Source organism: Cydia fagiglandana, chromosome 15, assembly GCF_963556715.1.
Source record: "Cydia fagiglandana chromosome 15, ilCydFagi1.1, whole genome shotgun sequence".
NCBI classification, from domain to species: Eukaryota; Metazoa; Arthropoda; class Insecta; order Lepidoptera; family Tortricidae; genus Cydia; species Cydia fagiglandana.
Window position 1 is genome coordinate 11,592,866 of NC_085946.1, and position 20,907 is coordinate 11,613,772.

A 20,907-nucleotide genomic window follows, 5' to 3' on the forward strand; every position below is an offset into this window, starting at 1 on the left:
TCTAGATGATGTATTTAAGTATTATTATTTTGTTGAGCATTTATTGCATTTTTGATCAAACTCGCGTCCTTCATGTATTTATTTTGTAGCCAAAGACAACCAATTTGATTGCGGGTCACTCGGTTCAGGTATATAATACATATATGTAGCTGTTAAAATGATGTAAGTACTGTAATCTTCTTAATATTGACATAAAGTTTAATTTCATTAGGATTGTTCATAACTTTATCTAAACAAATAAATTTAGGTACATAGTATGATTATTGATTACCTACAAATCAAATTGGTTGACAACGGCAGGTTATAAGTTATAAAGTAGACTTGATACGATTTGAGAGTTATTTGGAATATTCAAAATAAAACGGCTCTTTCTCACTTATTTATGTTACAATATTGTAAAAATTGTACGTATATCAGGTATGGGCAGAAACTGAGATGGAATCGATTTGAATTGGCATTGTCCAACGGCGGGTGGCATAGCTGAAAAATTACATTACATGTTTGGAGGTTATATAACCCTGTGAATGCCACGCCAATTAAATATAAACCTTATTGGGGTGCATGAAGGTCTAGATATTACACTGTCACTGTGCGCGTCAGTTGACGTCGTCGGCGGTCTAAGGGTAAATTTACTTCGCAGTGCCTTAATTTTAAGAACAAGTCTTGAGACTGACCATAATGGTAACTAACAATGATTGTTAGTTGTATATTTTTAGTCAGTGGTGTAACTCACACTTGTTTACCTACTGTACGCGTACACTTACATTATTATTCATTAGAAATGGCGGCTGGTACTTTTAACCCTTCTTTTGACAAATCGCGCCTGATAGCGTAAAAAATGCTTTAGGAAAAACATACAAAAAGAGGATGTAAAATTATGTATCTTGTAGGATACGTTGCCAAGATTTAAATCACCTAGCCAAATCTAGCCAAGAAATCAAACACACAAATGTATTTGACGGGTCAGAAAGTACTAAAGCTCGGTTCTCCTAGGACAGCGGTGCTGTCATATTATAGTGGCTGTCTCCATACAAAAGAATACGGCTAAATATGTATCTCGTAGTATTTTGTATGGAGACCGCCGCTATATGACGGCACCACTATCCTAGGAAACCAGAGCATAAGTGACAAAAAAATCCACTTAAACACAGCATTATAGGTTAACAGATTTATCACCACCACCAGTGGTGATTATTGCTTATCTGGCATTAACAGATTAACTTAAATCAACAATGAGAAGTTTATGAATAGTCTGACTTTATTACCTTTGAAGATATGTAACAACAACAGCTGAAAGGTTTTTATTATTGTAAGTTATTTATCTCAAATGGCATCAAGTCTCATAATCGTCATATCTCATATCTTATTCTATGTTCCTACCACGCTGGACAAAGGCACACAAACCGGCCTATCGGATAATACGGGGTCATATCATACGCGACCCGCTACCGACTAGAGGCATCATTCGATCGCTGTGTATATACATCATGCCACCTTACACTGTCTAATACATCTAAAACACAACTAAGCTTCCTATCGATGTGATATTTCATCTGTTTGTTTTAGGATATATATTTGATTATTTATTTTGTTGGGTTTTAAGGAGTTTAAGGTTGGAGGTGGAATAAAAAGGTATACTAGTTTATGGAAACAGCGATACGTGATGCAATATAAAGAAGCGGTAATAGCGAATACATAACTAAAGCAACCGATCTATGTAATGAAGTATATGTAACATGCAGAAGGTATGGAGCAAAGCATCAATTTCAAGAACACGTTTTCGTAACATAAATAATCTTTAATTGTTTGCAACAATAGAAAGTGTGCAAAATGTGTTCTCAAATTTGATATCAAAATGCACACAGCATCATAGCAGGCGATAAAAGGTGGTATGGACTTGCACATTAAGCTACGAGAAATTTCCAAAATTGAGTTTTACAATAAAATTCCTTCTAGTAGCTTACTGGCAAGCCTTAAACGGGCTGCGGAATCATGTGAATAACTCTCAATTTGAAGAAATAAATGGTAGTTAAAGCATTTTAATATGATACATTCACGACTTGGTGAAACCTAAAACATCAGTTTATCGCGGTTTTCTGTCGTTACAAAACAGTAAAAATAACAATAAATTCTGAAAATAAACTCTAATGCACAACATGTCGTTACATCTTACCCGCACTGTACAGTAGGTATATGAAGGATGAAATGGATAAGTAGTGAATTTAGATAACAAATATTAATATAATAGCCGTAATACCAACTGGCGACTGAGGTCATAATACCATCTCTTTCACTCTTGGTTGGTCTTAACAAGGGTAAGGGAGATAGCATTATGACCTCAGTCACCAATTGGTATTGCGGTGAGTATAGTATGAATGTCCTTGAGAATTATTGTTCATTCGACCGCAGCCCGTGCCCTATGGTCGTAGCCGTGACGTACCTTGGTGCAGTTGTCTATCGCAGAGCTTACATATGACGAGTTGCATGGTCCCCTTGGGGCCGATGAAGGAGCGCTCGCACAGCGGGCAGTAGCGACCGATGCGATACGCCCTACGCACGCACACACACATACGCAACGTACGCGCACAAGCACCGGAACACAGAAACACGCCATTAGTTTCATACACGGAGCTAGGACCGAGCTATTTTGTTACTTGCCTTCAGGCTTGGGCTTTTGGGTAGGGGGAGTTGTGTGTAGTAAGGGTCAACAATTCTAAGGATTTACAGATCCCATCCACCATATATTTCTATGCGTCATCTGCTAAATACTTCGACCGGCCAATCCCATTGAAGTCAGAAAACCGCAAGTCTGGCCAATCATTGTGTGATTAAGAAAAGTAAAAAAAGTAGTGGTAAATCTTCAACGCTAAGATTTTTTTTTTACAGTTTTAGATATATAATGGTTGCCTAGACTATGACGTACGCCCTATAGCAGAGCTGTTCTGTCGCGCTAAGTATGATCTCCGTGTTTGCATTTGAAATCTCGTACAATTGTATATGTATGTTATTGTATGAGAACAAAGAATACAATTGAATTCGTTTTCAAACGACCGGCGGATATGCTTAGTGCAGCAGTATAATAGGCTAGTTTCCTGTACGAGTCAAACTGTCTAAAAGCAATAGAAACACGTGAATATACTATATTTGCGTTTATTTTCTCAATTATTTTTAAGTTGACAGAAATTCTAAAGAGACTTGATCGCATCTAACGATGATCCCTGTTACAGGGTAAAAACGGAACCTTATTACTAAAACTTCACTGTCCGTCCGTCTGTCTGTCACCAGGCTGTATCTCATGAACCGTGATAGCTAGACAGTTGAAACTTTCACAGATCATAGGGATCATTCGACGCGTGAAGTATAAGTATTGTGTCGTAATTTTTTTTAATTAGCTTTTCAAAAACCAATTGTGACCATTTAAAAAAAAAGTAGCTATTGTAACTACATAGGTATCAGGAAACTGGCCTAATCATTGATCAGATAATTAAGATCTATTCTGGTCTTTCTGGTGTTTCAGTGAGCTAAATTTCGTATGTAGTTTTGATAGCCAATTTGTGGTTGTGTGGTAGTCAGGGCTAAGTTTAAATGGAGTGCTTCAAAATTAAGAGATATATTATACATAGTGTGACATGCTGAGAACATTGTTTATTTTTGTGTAGTGCCCGAAGACAAGTAACAAAATAGAGTCGAGTTAGTTGACGCTGGAATGTTTAGGATACTACGCCCGTGTTAGTCAAGTCTGACATAGAATGGAACATTAATGACAGTTAGTTGGCATAGTCACTGCGATGATGATGATGACACCCATTATCACAGATGATTCCATGTTCGTTGAGGCAATACGCAGAAGAAAACTTACGTTAAATATTCCACAAATAAAATAACTATGTCGCTTAAGTATATACAATTATTTTTGAGTAAAATAGGCGACAGGTTGATTTACGAAGTTTAAAAGGTAATGGACAAGAGGTTACTAGTTCAAAATAAAAATAAATATTTTTAAATATTACTTAAATATGCCGATATTCATAAACTTCTAAAAATTTCAAAGACTTACCCCCTTTATTCATAAACGTTTACTAAAGTTGAGAAGCCGATAATAATCGTTTGTCCCATTTCCGTTCCATCATACCAATACGTCGGAAAGGGACAAACGATTATTATCGGCTCGTCAACTTTAGTAAACGTTTATGAATAAGGGGGTTAGGTTTTAGTTCATTTATATTTGGCAGTTTGGGCACAGTGGCACTTTGATGTTAGATGTAGACAATCGTATAATAAATTACTTATAGAAGCTTGTTAAGTTTTATGAATAAGGGCGTTTATACAAATTATAGCAACCTCAAGACATAGTTTTAGTTGTTCCGTGATTGCAGCTGTATTACCTCAATTAAAACATGTTTTTATATTAATAACCAAATTACAGTAAAAATGAATAAGGAAACAGTAAAGTTGGCGTGGCTGCTAGGAAGAGACCCCAGATAATTTTGATACCATTGTCAGCGACTACCATTATTGACCAGAGAGAAGGTATATTATATTTATATACAACAGCAGTGGTGTATGCTTTACAGTGATCTCCAAACCAATTTAGACCTGTTAGTCGATTCAACTTTCCTGTTTATAACTGAAATAAAGATTGTTCGCTCTTCTAAACATCAACGTAACATAAAACTTTCATTAATCTGAACAAACAGCCTTCATACATAGAGATTAATAGAAATAACTTAAAAGTGTAGCATGCATACCTATCGAATTATACTGGGGTAGTGCGAAAGAATGCTGCGTAGGGCATAGACTGCTGGGGTAAGGTACTATACCGGAGTAAGCATGTCAGTGAGGCGTCGTGTTAGTCCCACACGCTTGATGTCAACAAACTACCAAGACCAAAACGATTACATTACACAGAGTATGAAATTTAGTACTTTCGTGAGAGCTTCGAATGGTTTTTCACTATGGCTGCTCTGCGATTAACTTGGAATGACTCGGCGTTTTGTCTCATTTGACTGCAGAGTTTCATATTTTTAAGACTGGAGTCATATAAGAACCTATAAGTTATATCAAAAATTTAGTTTGATTTAAGATGGTTGGAGTTCTTTACTATGCTCAATTATTATATTATATCATTATATCATCTTATCAAGTTATTGTAATTTTGATGTTTTTGACATATTAATAAGTCGTGTTATGTTAGTGAAGCGTTTCGTCTTCAAGCATTATAATTTATAATAATACCGAGCCAATTAGTTATATTGGTTGAAATATTTACATTTTACTGAAAAATAGTATACAAGACGAATAGCTTCATTGTTGGGAAATAGCAGTCAGCAACATGTGTAAATAAATAAGTGAAATCGGTTAACAGAATCTGTTTTAAGTTGTATACGAGTCATTCGTGATTTAACATTTTTATCATACAATCATTCCTATAGTATCAAACATAACCTTACAGTTTTCCTAATGGAAATAATAATCATCTAAGTTTACTATATTCCCTAATCAATAGTAATTAGAAATAATAGAAATACTTAGCTAGCAACCTATTAAGTTAAGAATAATATTGGCGAATCTTAGAAAAAAGATCTACTACCCGATCGGGTCGGGTCGGATGCGCACCTCGTACCTCGTACGGGGGAGGCGGGGTGGTGGCGGGGGTACTGACCTGGCGCAGGGCGTGCAGAGCGAGTGCGAGTAGAGCTTGTGTCCGCCGGGGCCGCGCCGGGTCTGGTGGTGCCAGTCGGCGGCCGGGGCGGGCGCGGCCGGCGCCAGCCCGTGCGGGTCGCGCGCGCCGCACGACTTGCAGATCGCGCACTCCACGCAGTGCCATCGCCCTGGAAAGTGGAATGCGACTGTTAGTAACAGAATAATTAAAAGACAAAGTGGGCTCGACGAATAAAAGGGAATTTAAGGAACAGTACCTGGTCTATGAGAATATTTACTTGCAATCCCACGGAGAGCGGGCCCGCTGAACTTGTAATAATCTTCTTTCTCATAAAGTCTGTCACTGTCGGTATAACTATGATGCGGAAGGCAGAAGAGTGGTATTTTTTACTTTAAACAAATTAATTCCAAGGGGACGCGTTGTCGGCCATTACCGCCATTGTCGAAAGTAAGTAAGTTTTTTTAAATCTAAAAGTGACTGAATGTAGTTTCGAATCACGGATATCCGGTAAAAAGAAAGAATGAAATTTAAAGTACAATGTTGCTAGAACAAATAATAAATTCCTAAACATACTGCCCGGGAAGAAATCTCTAAGATTTCTTAAAACATGAAAACGAATTATCAGCTATATATAACTTAAAAGAGAAGTACACTATTCCTTAAAACTAGATATGAAATTTATTTGACTATGTTTCAATCAGTGCTGGTAAGGAAGAGGGCAAAGTTTAGATACAGGGCGAACTAAATTATTGCCAGTACTAGTCTTTAAAGTGGCTACGCGTGCTATGCCATCTCGTCCTGGCGACAAAGAGACTATGCGCGCTAACTTCCAACAGTAAGGAGTTGTGTTCTCGTTCATAATGAGTACGATGTCATTTACCTTTAGGTTTTCAGATGGTTTGAACCACTTATTACGACCTTGCAAGTGATGCAAATATTCTACATTGAAACGACGCCAGAACTGTTGAGTTAAATTTTGAAGAAGTTGCCACCGAGATAGTCTATTCATTTTTTCATTTTGTATGTCATATTCTGGTAATGAAACCATGTTATCTCCTATGAGAAAATGGGCTGGTGTTAGTACGTCAATCTCATCAATGTCGTCAGAAATTGGACATAAAGGTCTAGAATTCAAAATCGACTCAACTTTACAAAATACACTGCTTAATTCCTCGAAAGTAAGAACAGTTTCACCCAGAATGCGCCTTAATAGTAATTTAGACGATCTTACGGTCGATTCCCAAAGTCCTCCCATACTTGGAGCAGAAGGAGGGTTGAAATGCCACTTAAGCTGATGTTTGAGAAAGTAGTTTTGTACAACAGCTTCCACGGTGCACCGCTTCAAAAAAGAATAAAGTTCTTTTAGGTGATTGTTTGCTCCAACGAAATTGGTGCCACAATCAGAGAAGACATCAGAGCACCATCCTCGTCTACTAATAAACCGAGTAAGACAGGCTAAGAAACAATCTGTAGAGAGATCCGATACTAGTTCCAAATGGCACGCCTTCGTGACCATGCAGACAAATATGCACAAATAAGCCTTCGTGATTGGAGCACGTTTTAACTTAGATGTCTTTATTAGGAAAGGACCTGCATAGTCTACTCCAACTTTTGAGAATGGTCTACAAGGCGTGACTCTTGATGGAGGTAAATCAGCCATTAAATAATCAGCAGGTTTAGGATTAGCCTTAAAGCATTTGTGACATTTACGTATTAGCCGTTTAATGACAGTCCGAGCCGATAAAATCCAGACTTGCTTACGCAGTAATGACAGTAGCACGGGCACTCCCACATGCAAGTACAATTCGTGATAATAGTTTATCAACAAAGTTGTTAAATGATGGGATTTCGGAAGGATGACTGGGTGTTTCCGTTGTGAGGACAAGTTTGTATACTTCAGTCTTCCTAACACTCGCAGAAACCCCTCTGAGTCAATAAAAGGAGTCAGTTTTCGAAAGTTAGTCCGGTGAGGTAACCCACGTTGCACTAATTTTATTTCCGTGGCGAAAACTGAACTTTGGACAATTTTTATTAACGAGTATAGGGCGTTACGCCATTCGACGCAAGTCAATGGACCCACTCGTTTTGAAGTAGGATTCTTCAAATTATGAACAAATCGAAGACAGTATCCGTGGACCTTCACGAGCTTGTGAAGGGAACTGTATTTTAACATGAAATCTGTCGCATCTACATCACAAGAAACCTTGTTCACGTGGGCAGTAGAAATCACGTCCTCCTCAGGATCCGGAGAAACCGTTTTTCGCGCAACGGTATCTTCGGATGGCCAGGTATCTGGCGCTTGCTTGAGCCAAGCTGGACCCCACCAAAGAGGATGTGAGCCAAGCTCCGAGGGCATCAAACCTCGGGAGGCAGCGTCTGCAGGATTCATTGAAGATGGTACATGTCTCCAGAAAGAAGGAGACGTGTTCGCTAATATTTGAGAAACTCGGTTTCCCTCAAACATTTTGAGCTGATAAACAGGTGTGCGAATCCATGACAATGCAATGCTCGAGTCAGACCAGATTACAATGTCGTGGGCAACATTAATCAGTCCTGAAGAATGTTTGGCAAGCTTAGACGCTAGCAGGGCTCCACAAAGTTCCAGCCTCGGAATTGTCATTTTTGTCTGTAACGGCGAAACTTTACTCTTTGATAAGAGTAAGTGGACCTCCACTTCACCATTGATCCTCTCGACACGAAGGTAAACCACTGCAGCGTAACCTTTGAGGGACGCATCTGAAAATGCGTGAAGAGAAAATTTATTGCCATCAGTAGGCAAGACAAATCTGCTTAATTTAATGTCAGATAAGCTATGGAACTCCCCTATAAAAGAAAGCCACTGAGCCTGTTCATCATCAGGTAAGGGGTCGTCCCAGCCGATCCCTAAAAGCCACAACCGTTGCATGAAAGCCTTGGCCGAGAATACAATTGGCATCAACCAGCCACAAGGGTCATATATGCAAGCTATGTTAGCAAGCACGGCACGTTTAGTCATTCCTGTGTTGGAAATTCTGCTATGATACATGAACACATCAGATGTAGGGTTCCATTTTACACCGAGCACCTTTACAGACCCTTCATTTTGAGGATCAAATGACAATGGTCCTTCACGGACGTCGTCAGGCAAATCAGTCAAAAATTCATTGCTATTACTCGACCACTTTCGCAATTCGAAACACCCTTGACCAAGGACGTCGATCAGTTCAGCTCTCACCTTTCGAGCTGTGTCAAGATCAGGAGCTCCCGTCACTATGTCATCAACAAAAATTTGATCTGACAAAATTTGACTAGCGACAGGGTGTGAGGTCTTGGTCTCCTCTGCCAATTTCCAGATACACCTCATAGCGAGGAACGGACTTGAGGAGACTCCGAAAGTGACCGTCCTCAAACGAAATTCTCTAATGGGATCATCAGTGTGTTGACGCCAGAGAATTCTTTGATAGTCACGATCGTCCGGGTGCACAAGTACTTGTCTGTACATACCCTTGATGTCACAAGTGAATGCGACAGGCTGAAGACGAAAACGTGTGAGTATGTCTACTATGTTACGCTGAAGTTTGGGACCAACGTGCAGAACGTTGTTCAAAGACACGCCCGTAGAAGAGGGCATAGACGCATCAAAGACTGGCCTACACTTTGTAGTGGAAGAAGACTCTTTTATCACAGCATGGTGGCTAAGGTAATATTTACCACTACCCGGAGGGTCAAAGACAGGCTCCATATGATTCTCGTCCAGATATTCTTGAAACACCTTACTATAGTCTGCCTTGAGTTTAGGATCTCTTTTAAATCTCCTCTCAAGACTTAAAAGTCTCCGGGCGGCCAATTCACGACTATCACCCAACTCACTTTGGTTTCCCTTGAAGGGTAGACGGACAATAAAACGGTTTTCATTATCCCGCGAAACATTATTTAAAAAATGATCCTCAATAATTTGATCATTGGGATCAGGAAGTACAGATTCGGGAATTTGTTCAATTTCCCAGAATCTAGTCAGACAATCATCTAATGCTACATGATGAGATGACAGATGAGGAACCGAATTGGTAGTCTGCAGGGATTTACCAATTATTACCCAACCAAAAATGGTTCGGTAAGCCGCCGGTAAGTCAGTGGAAGGCCACACCTTCTCACCGCAGAAAATGTCATTGTAGACATCACTGCCTAATAAAATGTCTATAGGCCTAGACAGGAAAAAATCATTATCAGCCAATTGCAGGCCCTGATAATTTGATTTTATGTCCGCAGACAGAGAGACACTGGGCAAGTCGCCAGTAGCATACTTCAAAATGACAGCCGAAACAGTTAGCAACGGCTTGTCAGAAGTCATGGACTTCAAAAACACATTGGTCATTCCATGAGACCGATGAGGCACACTCGGCCCTACACCATAGATAGACACAGGTTGATGGTTATGTTTAAGTTGAAGTCTTTGAACACACTCCTCAGAGATTATTGAACATTCTGCGCCTGGATCAATAAACAAGCGAACAGGTTGGAAATGTCCATCACCATTCCCAGCAAGACCCATGGCCGTAGCTAACAGGATATTTGGCAAATTTGGCTTAGTATCCTTTACCATGAAAGACTTCATTGTAGCATTATTAACACTAGTAATGCTATTAGGTTCTTGTTCACCTTCTGGATATGAAGGCTCAACCATTTCAGCCACGACAACAGCTGACTTCACCGCAGGTGGAGTGCCATCAGGTTGTGTCGAAGACGGACAGATCAAAGTGTGGTGTTTAGCCCGACACAACTTACATTTATGTAATGAACTACACTCATGATATTTGTGTGTACCAAAACAATTGAAACACAAATTTTTAGATTTCAGAAAATCTCTACGCTGATCAAGATTCAAAGCCTTGAATTTATTGCACATATACATGTAATGATCCAAATTACAATATCGACAATTTATTTCCTTATTGCTCTCTTGGACATGCATTACCATTTTAGTATTGCGATGAGGCGGTGTCTTGACAACAGGTTGTTTAGGTGAGCCGCTAACTGTTGCCTTCAAAGCAATAGACATTTCTAATGCCTTACATTGATATTCCAAGAAAGCAATAAGTTCCGAATATTTAGGAATATCCGATCCAGACAAACTTAATTCAAATTTACTGCGCAACTCCATAGGCAGTTTTTTCAATAAGACATGAAGTAGTACAAACGACCACTCATCAGGTTTAAATTTCAAGGCTCGAAGCGCAGCTAAGTGTTCGTTAAAAGTGTTCAAGAAAGATCTCAAGTCAGACCTCAAATTCACAACAGCAGGAAGTGACATGATAGCTTCTAAATGCGTATCGGCAATAAGTCTTATATTGGAAAATCGGTTCTCCAATAATGTCAGAGCAACACCATAGTTTTGATCAGTAAGCGGCAAGTGCTTGACTAAATCAAGAGGTTCACCTGATAAACATGATATCAGATAATGTAATTTTCTCACAGGTTTGATGGTAGCACTCTCGTCAATTATACTTTTGAAAATATTTATAAAATTTGTCCATTTAGTGACATCTCCTGTAAATGATGGAAGCGAAATGCGCGGCAGAGGAATATCAGGCATGCAGAACTGAGAATTAACTACGTTCGAAGACACAACCGGAAACAATTGTGCGTAAATGACACTTACATTATTCAGTTTTGCGTCATAGTCTAAAAACTCTTGCAGGTGTTTGTCCGGATCAAAACCGGCACGCTTCCCGGCTTCCACAGACACATAAGCGTCTTTGTACTCGTTCTTAGTTTGCACAAGATCACTGCAGCGAGTTTTAAACTCGATAAGTTTTGTATTGTCTTGTACAGCAGACTCCGCGGCATTACACAATAAATCAATTTGAAGTTTGGCTAACTTGTAACGTATTTCAGCACTCATTTTTCACAACACCGCGTACTCCTTCAAAACAGTAACACAAACCACAAAATAATAAAGCTACGGGCTTTATTATGTAAACAAAAGTAATCACAACTCGAATGAAAGTTAGTTTTAACCTCAAAAAATTAACGTGACACTGACAGGACAGGAATCGAATGACACTTCACTTCGTTCAAGTCGTTCACGAGCATAGACTAAATATAAGGTATGTTTGCACTGTACTCAAACTGAACGGAACGGGAATGATTAAAAAAAACGCTCAAACTGATTGTGAACGTGTATACTAGCCTTATCTTGCTACCACCACTGATGAAAAAGAAATGTGATTCCACCTTCAATTTTTTTTAAAAAACGTACAACTAAAACGCAAAGCAAATAAATTAAACGTATGAAGACGAATTTCTTTAAACGTTTAAGACTATGTATGATACATATAATACGTTACACGTAGGCAAAAACACTAATTACTTTCGTAAGAATAATGCAATACATGCAGTCACTTTCAATAAAATATCCACAAACTGAGGACAGACAATTACTTTCAATGTTTAAAGTACGACAAATGCAAACTTGCAGACATAAATGTACCAAGTACAGACAGTAAATTAATTACGACTAATGCAATCTTGCAGACAATTGACTTTACTAGGACAATTAATGGCCGACTGTATGAAATAAAACTATTCAGTATGATTATGTCCGGTTCTACAGATTTAAAGATCCTGCTCGAATGGACCAAAAAATATGTTAGTAACAGAATAATTAAAAGACAAAGTGGGCTCGACGAATAAAAGGGAATTTAAGGAACAGTACCTGGTCTATGAGAATATTTACTTGCAATCCCACGGAGAGCGGGCCCGCTGAACTTGTAATAATCTTCTTTCTCATAAAGTCTGTCACTGTCGGTATAACTATGATGCGGAAGGCAGAAGAGTGGTATTTTTTACTTTAAACAAATTAATTCCAAGGGGACGCGTTGTCGGCCATTACCGCCATTGTCGAAAGTAAGTAAGTTTTTTTAAATCTAAAAGTGACTGAATGTAGTTTCGAATCACGGATATCCGGTAAAAAGAAAGAATGAAATTTAAAGTACAATGTTGCTAGAACAAATAATAAATTCCTAAACAGCGACGCTCTACAAATAATGTACGGGTGCGGCGCCGGTGTAAACTGTTGGCGACCTCCCGGGCGGCGCGTCGACCGAAAACGTCTATTTGGCGAAAGCTAAAAATTCAAACTCGTAAAAGAAAAAAAATATATGACCGACATCCACCTCCTCTAGGTTTCATGAAATCGAGTAAATTACGCGTTTCAGATTCCGGACCACCTTTAGGAAGACGAATGCTCGACCAAAATGATCAATAATAATTTAATTTAAGAAATACCCAGAACAGATGTAGCGCATAATTATTCCACCGTATTTTCACAAAAACGTACGAACGTGTCTTGCTATTTCAGTCAGTTTCGGTACAAAAGTACTGACGACGACTGAAGTAGCATCACAAATATGAACGTTTCCGAGAAAATACAATGGAAAACAATTATGAACTACATCTGTACTTAATTTTAAATGTTCAATCTTTAAATTCTTTTTTGTAACTAAAATGGCGCTGTATGTAGAAGGTTTTTAAATAAATGTTTATTTATTTTATTTGATTCTATACTAACCAGTGGGCACTCGGTCCAGGCCGACGCAGTAGATGTGGAAGCCGCGGTCGCACAGGTCGCAGAACAGCATCTTATCGTCGTCGGCGGACAGCATGCAAGCGCAGCAGGTCTTGCACTCGGCGCACTGCCACGCGTACTCGCGCACTTTGTACGTGAGATGTAGTGTTAATAGTGTTAATACTAACCGGTGGGCACTCGGTCCAGGCCGACGCAGTAGATGTGGAAGTCGCGGTCGCACAGGTCGCAGAACAGCATCTTGTCGTCGGCGGGCAGCGAGCAAGCGCAGCAGGTCTTGCACTCGGCGCACTGCCACGCGTACTCGCGCACCTTGTACGTGAGGTGTAATGTTAATACTAACCGGTGGGCACTCGGTCCAGGCCGACGCAGTAGATGTGAAAGCCGCGGTCGCACAGGTCGCAGAACAGCATCTTGTCGTCGTCGGCGGGCAGCGAGCAAGCGCAGCAGGTCTTGCACTCGGCGCACTGCCACGCGTACTCGCGCACCTTGCGGATTGTATCCGCGGGTAGCTCCACGCAATGCGGGTGTACTGCAGAGATAACAGCATCGTTAAATCGTATAAAAAATCGGACAAGTGTGAGTCGGACTCGCCCACCGAGAATTCCGTACTTTTTAATATTTGTTGTTATTAACAGAAATACATCATCTGATTCGGTCAAATTGTGTTTTTTGAAAAACTAATTATAGCCAGCATTCTATGAATGTAGTATGATACCTTTGGGTATGGTGCTTTACGCACACTAGCGTCCCTCCCCCTCCCCCTGACGCAACCCCCCCTTTTAGCTTGAAATATGTCCCGGTTGAGAGTGTTTTTTGTTTTTTGGGGAAAGTATACAATATAGGAAAAAAGTGTCAATGAAAGAAATGTTCCCTATTAAATTCTTAACAATTTTACCGTTGAAAAACTTGTTGAAGCTCAATATAACATAGTACGTGACAGTACTGAAAGAAATCTTCACGAAGAATAAGCTTGCAAGCTTATTCTCCGTATTAGTTTTATTTCAGTACTATCACGTACTAACTTATATTGAACTTCAACAAGTTAATACATGAATATGGTGAGTCTTACCAAAAAGTTGTATATAACCTTTTTTGTTTAAAATTTATTAAGGATTATTTCTTACCTTGACACTTTTTTCCTAACTCTAATACTTTTCTCAAAAATAAAAAAAAAACCGTAAACCGGGACATATTTCAAGCTAAAAGGGGGGGTTGCGTCAGGGGGAGGGGGAGGGACGCTAGTGTGCGTAAAGCACCATACCCAAAGGTATCATACTACATTCATTGAATGCTGGCTATAATTTGTTTTTCTTGCCCATACATTAGAACATAATTTAACCGAATCAATCCGTGAAAATTCAACTGTCTAGCTATCACGGTTCAGGGTCCCGTTTTTACCCTAAAATTATATAAAAACGACCGTCGCAATCATTGTCAAACTTCTCTCTAGTATTCTCATCTACTTGCACCAATAGAAAAATTAAATAGAAAAAATCCTAAAAGATCAAAGACAAACATGTAAAGTTGTAGACCGAAATTCGTCCAAAATGAAGTGGACTCGTAGTGATTGTTATTTTTATATGTACTTGCAGCAATACGTGACGCGCGGCCGTCGTGAACGCCACTCACTCATGCACTGTTAGTGCTTGAATATTGAGACCTAGGCTCTCCAAAACATATCACGCAAGTATCTAAGAATAAATACCACAGAATAAATAATAGTACTAGATAAAGAAGGTTCACTCTGTAACAAAACGCGTCTATAGGTATGACTATTATATCGTCTAACAGATATCACCGCAAGGTGGCGCAAGCGCGAGCAGGCGTTCGGTCCGTAGCGGTGCGCGGCAACTACTAGAGACCAAAATTGGTGTGGGCTGCATGTACAGTCAAGTGTAAAAATATGGGTGCACAAATCATGACAAAAATATGTGCCACAGCTCTTATGTTAACGAATTAAGAGCAATGGGACATATTTTTGAGTAAGTTGTCTACACCCATATTTTTACACTTTACTGTCCTTGTAGCGACGCGGATTCGCGGAGTGAGCCATGGCCTGGTCAAACCGTAAAATTAGCTTAATTTACAGTGAAGTAACTCACGGCGACAGTTGCAGTTGGCGCAGACGAGGAAGCGCTCGTGCGAGTACTTGCGGTTGCCCTCTTCGCGCAGGTGGCAGGCGCGACACAGCTCCTCGTCGCGCGGCTCCTCTTTCGGCTCCACCACACTGCTGCTTCGCTTCACCTTCATTAGCTTCTTCCGCTGTTTTAGAAAGTCATTTATTAGTATTAATTTACTAAATAATTTCTTAAAAACTACCCACGCAAATAGTATCATACAAAATCTACTATTATTTTCAATCGCATGATACTATCTTGTTAAGGGATATCTTTCCCTTTGTCCTCCTAAGACCCTGCATGCAAATTTTTGTACATATTCCAAACCTTTTTTGTCACGAGTTTTTCACACTATTAATCCAGTTTAATTTTTGAAAAGAAAAAGTTAAACATTATTAAATTCTACATGAAATAAATATGTAAATTGTACCCATAACTGTCGCAATATCGCACGATTTTTTTTATTTTTCTAAAAATTATCTACTCAATTTTTTGCTATTATTTCAAGAGATAATTCAATATTATTTTTTTCGGAAAGCGACCTTAATTGTATATACAACATACCCAAATTACAAAGAAATCGGATTAGTACTTTGGCTAATAAATAAAAATGTGAAAAGACATTTTTATATTATTACAGCTTTTTTTTGCATTTTTTTTTAACCTGATGCATTTGAGGCTTAATTTTTTCGCTAAGGGCAGTTTGGCAATGCTTATCCGGCTATACCCTTTTTACAGTGGCCCTAATTTGCGGTTTTTGAACGCTTTATAAAGGGTTTATGATATAGATAAACGGGTTTAACCTTAGGCGGCTGGTGGCGACTGTTGTCGTCGCTGGAGTCTAGGTTGGAGCCCCAGTCGGGCTCGGACTCCGAGCTGGACTCGCACGGCGACGGCGGCGCCGGCGGCGCGGCCACCACCGTGTTCAGCGGGAAATATCTGAGGAAATTATCAAACTTATGTAACAAATTCTTTGATTTTTTTTATAAGTTTAGATTGCTACTTTATCACTATAGCACACAATTGAAGATGACGTCAGTAGCGCACACATTATTTTAAACATTCGGTTTCGTACTTTAAGTAATCATTGTGACACATTAAACAACCTTTCAGTAGTCCAGGTGGAAGTCTCACGAGTGGCTCACTTATCATATCATATCATTTATTCAGTAATTGTCATACATTGTCATTTATATACATATACAATTCACTTAATGAACTAAGGATAATATAGAATTAACAAAAGAATTTTCATGTCAATTTACATAATAAAAGATAGAATGTTCATATTTTTATATAAGTAAAAAACATACTCCCACATTAAGAATGACGGAGTTAGCAGTACTGCAACAGTGCAAGTCGATGTAATCCTTCTAAAGTTAGTCGCCAGATGTCGCTACGCGATCACATGCATATCGTAGATCGAATATCTGTAAGCTTCAACTATACGTTCAATATCTCACCTCAACTGGTCCGGAGTGTAGTACCGGTAGGTGTGCTGGTACTGGCCCGGCAGCAGCGCGTGCGGGTAGAAGCCGGCCGGGGGCTTCACGTGCGTGCCCGGGCTCTTCATGGGCGCGCGGCGGCGCTGCACCGTCATGGTCTGCAGGTCGGCGCAGGCGCCGCGCCGGACCGAGTTGAGCCGCGCGTTCCACTCGCTCGCGGACGCTATCGCTGCCGCCGCCATGTCCTGACAAAACAAAGTTTCATTATAGTTCGTTTTTTTTTAGCATTAGAAAGAACTTGCAAGAAGGTGAGCGATCTTGACGTGTCTTTTAATTGAAAAACGCTTATTAATATTCAAAAACTAGTACTTATGAAAGCAGAAGAATATAAATGTTCGTACTAGATTCATAATTGTTACATATTTGCCGTAACTTATTTTTAAAATGTGTTTTTCAATTAAGAGACACGTCAAGATTGTTTACCTAATTTCTAATGCTAAAAAAAACGAACTATAGGGCCTGTTAATATAAAGGCCGTAACACACTACCGGCTCTGAAGTACGGTCAAAAAGTCAAAGACTTGGCGCAGGATAGGGAAAGCTGGAAGATACTCCACCGACAAGAGAATAACTCTTAAGTTAATGATGAACACACTACCGCACCGCACCGAGGTCACGGTGCGGCGCACCCATAAGTGTGAGTGAGAAAGAAATATCTCTTTCTCGCTCTCTCTTATGGGTGCGGGGCACCAAGGTTGCGGTGCGGTAGTGTGTTACGGCTATAAAAATTGTAACAAACTCTCGATATAGATGCATTGGCAATCGGGTTATGATAGTATAACATCTCATACCAATCATCATGTACTGTGGTCTACCAAAATTGTATGCCTGTCGCATTTCAACCAATAATGTATTAATTCTATCAGTTGTGTAAAGTGTATAAGTGACAAATTTGTGCTTTGAATTTGATAGCTAATGTAGATGACTCTGTACCGCTCCGTGCCCGATGCAATAACTCTGGTTGTGAAAAGTAACACAAAACCTCATTATGGCGCCATTTACTTCAGCTGTAAAGTTTAGAGGTTGTATTTATATCCTTACTAACAACCTTTTTTAAAAAAGGCAGCTCAAAACACATACCTGTCGGGTCTTTTCCGGATCAATCTTAGGTGGTTCCGGTTTATCCGAAGACTTGTCCGAGATCTTCATCTCGACCCGGTCCACTCTCACTTCAGGTTTCTCCGGAGGCTCCTGTGCGACGGCGATCTGCCGCTCGCGCTGGTGCGACCGGTATTCCTCGTATTTGTGGGGGTAGTCCGACAGCATGATGTCCAGGACTTCGCTGGCGTCCACTGCTGTGATGCCTGAGAATGAATATGAAACTTATTAAATTAATAATTACTTTTTTTTTATAATTAATGTGATGTGTAGGTTTCGGGCACATTACACATTATGAACAACTTTACGCATTTATAATTTGGCTACCTACCTACACCTACCCAACGTTTTTTTTCTTTATATGGCAACAATAATATTACCCATGAAGCTGTTTGTTGTAATGTAATAATTTGTTCAACTGTAATAATTTAGTCAATCTTATGTATGTATACTGTAATTTAAATGTTACTACTTTCATGGCGCATTAGTTATACACTGTAATGTCATGTAAACGTGTTTTCAATAAATAAATAAATGTAATATTTCTTTTGATTGTTACAAAACCGAATTTGTTAATTACTTTTAGGATATACAGATTGCCTTGTATGATAAAAAAACCGGGCAAGTGCGAGTCGGACTCCCGCACGAAGGGTTCCGTACCATAAAGCAAAAAAAAAAACGGAAAAAAATGCAAAAAGAAAACGGTCACCCATCCAAGTACTGACCACGCCCGACGTTGCTTAACTTTGGTCAAAAATCACGTTTGCTGTATGGGAGCCCCACTTAAATCTTTATTTTATTCTGTTTTTAGTATTTGTTGTTATAGCGGCAACAGAAATACATCATCTGTGAAAATTTCAACTGTCTAGCTATCACGGTTCGTGAGATACAGCCTGGTGACAGACAGACGGACAGACGGACGGACGGACGGACGGACGGACAGCGAAGTCTTAGTAATAGGGTCCCGTTTTACCCTTTGAGTACGGAACCCTAAAAAGTATGTTAATGATAAGTGTAATAACCTGGTGTCTTTATATCCATTGCTTTATACACTGTCCCCCTTATTGATAAAGGTTCACTAAAGTTAACAAGCCGATAATAATCGTTTGTCCCTTTCTTGTATGATGGAAAGGGACAAACGATTATTATCGGCTTGTCAACTTTAGTAAACGTTTATGAGTAAGGGGGATAGACTATAGTTACCGAGTACCCTGGATAAGTGGACTTACCAAGATCGCAAAGAGCTTCAGTCACTATGCCCTTCCGCAGGATGTAGTCTCGCTCTTCGCCGCCCACTGTGCGCCGCTTGAGTTCAGGGTAGCGGCGTTTGAAGCTCTTCACGCCGAGGAACATCGCTACTTGCTCTTGAATCATCATCACCTGGAATAAATGTAGTAGTAGTAGTAAACTCTTTATTGTACAAAAAGACATATTAAAAATAACATACAATTAGCAAGAAGTACAAAGGCGAACTTATCCCTTTGAGGGATCTCTTCCAGTTAACCTTTGAGTAGACGAGAGGAGAGAGTGAAAAGAGGGTGACAAATGCAGCAAAATGTACAACAAGGTACCAGAAAGATAAAGGATATAAATACATACAAAATTTATAGGATAAACATACATATATTACACAAAAAGGAATGGGGAAATGTATATTTTAAATAGGAATAAATTCAGGAATATTTATTAATTTAAATTGTATTGCACAAAATAAAATCCAGTCAACCATAAGGCTAAACAGAGATATAATAAAAATGGTGCAAGAAGAAACGAGAATTTAATTTGGAACTATTGCAATTAAAGAAGCTTAAATATTTAAGCTCTCAAAATAATTACGCTTATAGGTTTATTCGATATATTCCGATTAAGTCCACCTAGTTTAATTAATAATAACCCTGCCGTAAATACTATTATATTATAAAATCTAAAAAACAATTTAAGTATGTAGCTACTTACATTAATCCTGACGCTAATGATTTAGAAATAGAGTTCGTTAACGTAAAGAAATAAAGTTGTGAAATGTACCTGATGCTCAGCACTTGGGTTCTCAGGAGGAGGCCACATGTATTCTTTCACATCAGCAGCCGTCCAAACTTTATTGCTGAAAATTTCAAATAACGTTAGTATTTTAATTAGTGGCGCTCGCGATTGTAAATTACAAAATAAAAAGTAATTTATTGTTACTACCTATATAAGTTTTATTTACCTGTCAAACAAATCTGCGAACTTAGATTTTCTCATTTTATTACTACTTTCGTTTGTCGAGCTTTTTACAGAACTCTGGGAGTCTTCGTCTAACAAGTGCGAGGGTCTGAAAATAATAAATAAATGTAGATAGATTTCAAGCATAACTATTGCCGCCAACCGCCATATTAGTATGACATTTCAGTTTCGAAAGAAAAAGAATTGTTTTTGGTAACATTTAATCAGGCAAAGGAAACCAGTACCAAACAGCCAGCACTTCGTTTTATTTAGCATTGGAAAGAAGGTAAGCGATCTTGGCGTATCTTTTTATTGAAAAACACTTTAAAAGTAAGTCACAGCAAATATGCAACAATTATAATTATTAAAAACCACATAAGATCATTTACATTATTCTGCTTTCATAATTGTAGGTAGAATGATTTTAAAAATAGCGTTTTTCGATAAAAAGACACGTTGCCATTGCATACCTTTTCGCTAATGCTAGAGAACGAAGTAATTATAGATGACAGTTTTTTTGACCATCTGTGTGTGTACTTACTTAGCAGGTGTAGCATTGTCATCCATCATACAAGTTTCCTCTTCGAATAATTGTACCGTCGTGGTAGCAGGTCCACATACACGTCCGTATATACCCATGGTCTCCTAAAATTGTGTAATTTGTATTATACGTATGTTTTAAGAAAGAAGTTTCTGATGAAGTACCTACTAATTTGATATAAAACGATACCGGAAATAAAATAATTCAGTGATATTT

General features: G+C 39.0%; 2 protein-coding genes across 2 annotated transcripts in view; one reads left to right on the forward strand and one right to left on the reverse strand.

Moving 5' to 3' along the window:
- The window catches only part of LOC134671371 (uncharacterized), a 305,131-nt gene that overhangs the window by 254,084 nt on the left and 30,140 nt on the right, over positions 1-20,907 (forward strand). The window lies entirely within an intron of this gene.
- Positions 1-20,907, reverse strand: part of LOC134671360 (mucin-2) — a 30,718-nt gene that overhangs the window by 3,651 nt on the left and 6,160 nt on the right. The window contains exons 4-14 of the mRNA XM_063529197.1: positions 20,692-20,795; positions 20,155-20,259; positions 19,974-20,049; positions 19,178-19,328; positions 17,931-18,154; positions 16,810-17,036; positions 16,150-16,285; positions 15,332-15,491; positions 13,570-13,758; positions 5,663-5,831; positions 2,441-2,550 (exon numbers count right to left, since the gene is read on the reverse strand). Of these exons, the coding sequence (XP_063385267.1) occupies positions 2,441-2,550; positions 5,663-5,831; positions 13,570-13,758; positions 15,332-15,491; positions 16,150-16,285; positions 16,810-17,036; positions 17,931-18,154; positions 19,178-19,328; positions 19,974-20,049; positions 20,155-20,259; positions 20,692-20,795 (1,651 nt within the window). The remainder of the gene's footprint in view (positions 1-2,440; positions 2,551-5,662; positions 5,832-13,569; positions 13,759-15,331; positions 15,492-16,149; positions 16,286-16,809; positions 17,037-17,930; positions 18,155-19,177; positions 19,329-19,973; positions 20,050-20,154; positions 20,260-20,691; positions 20,796-20,907) is intronic.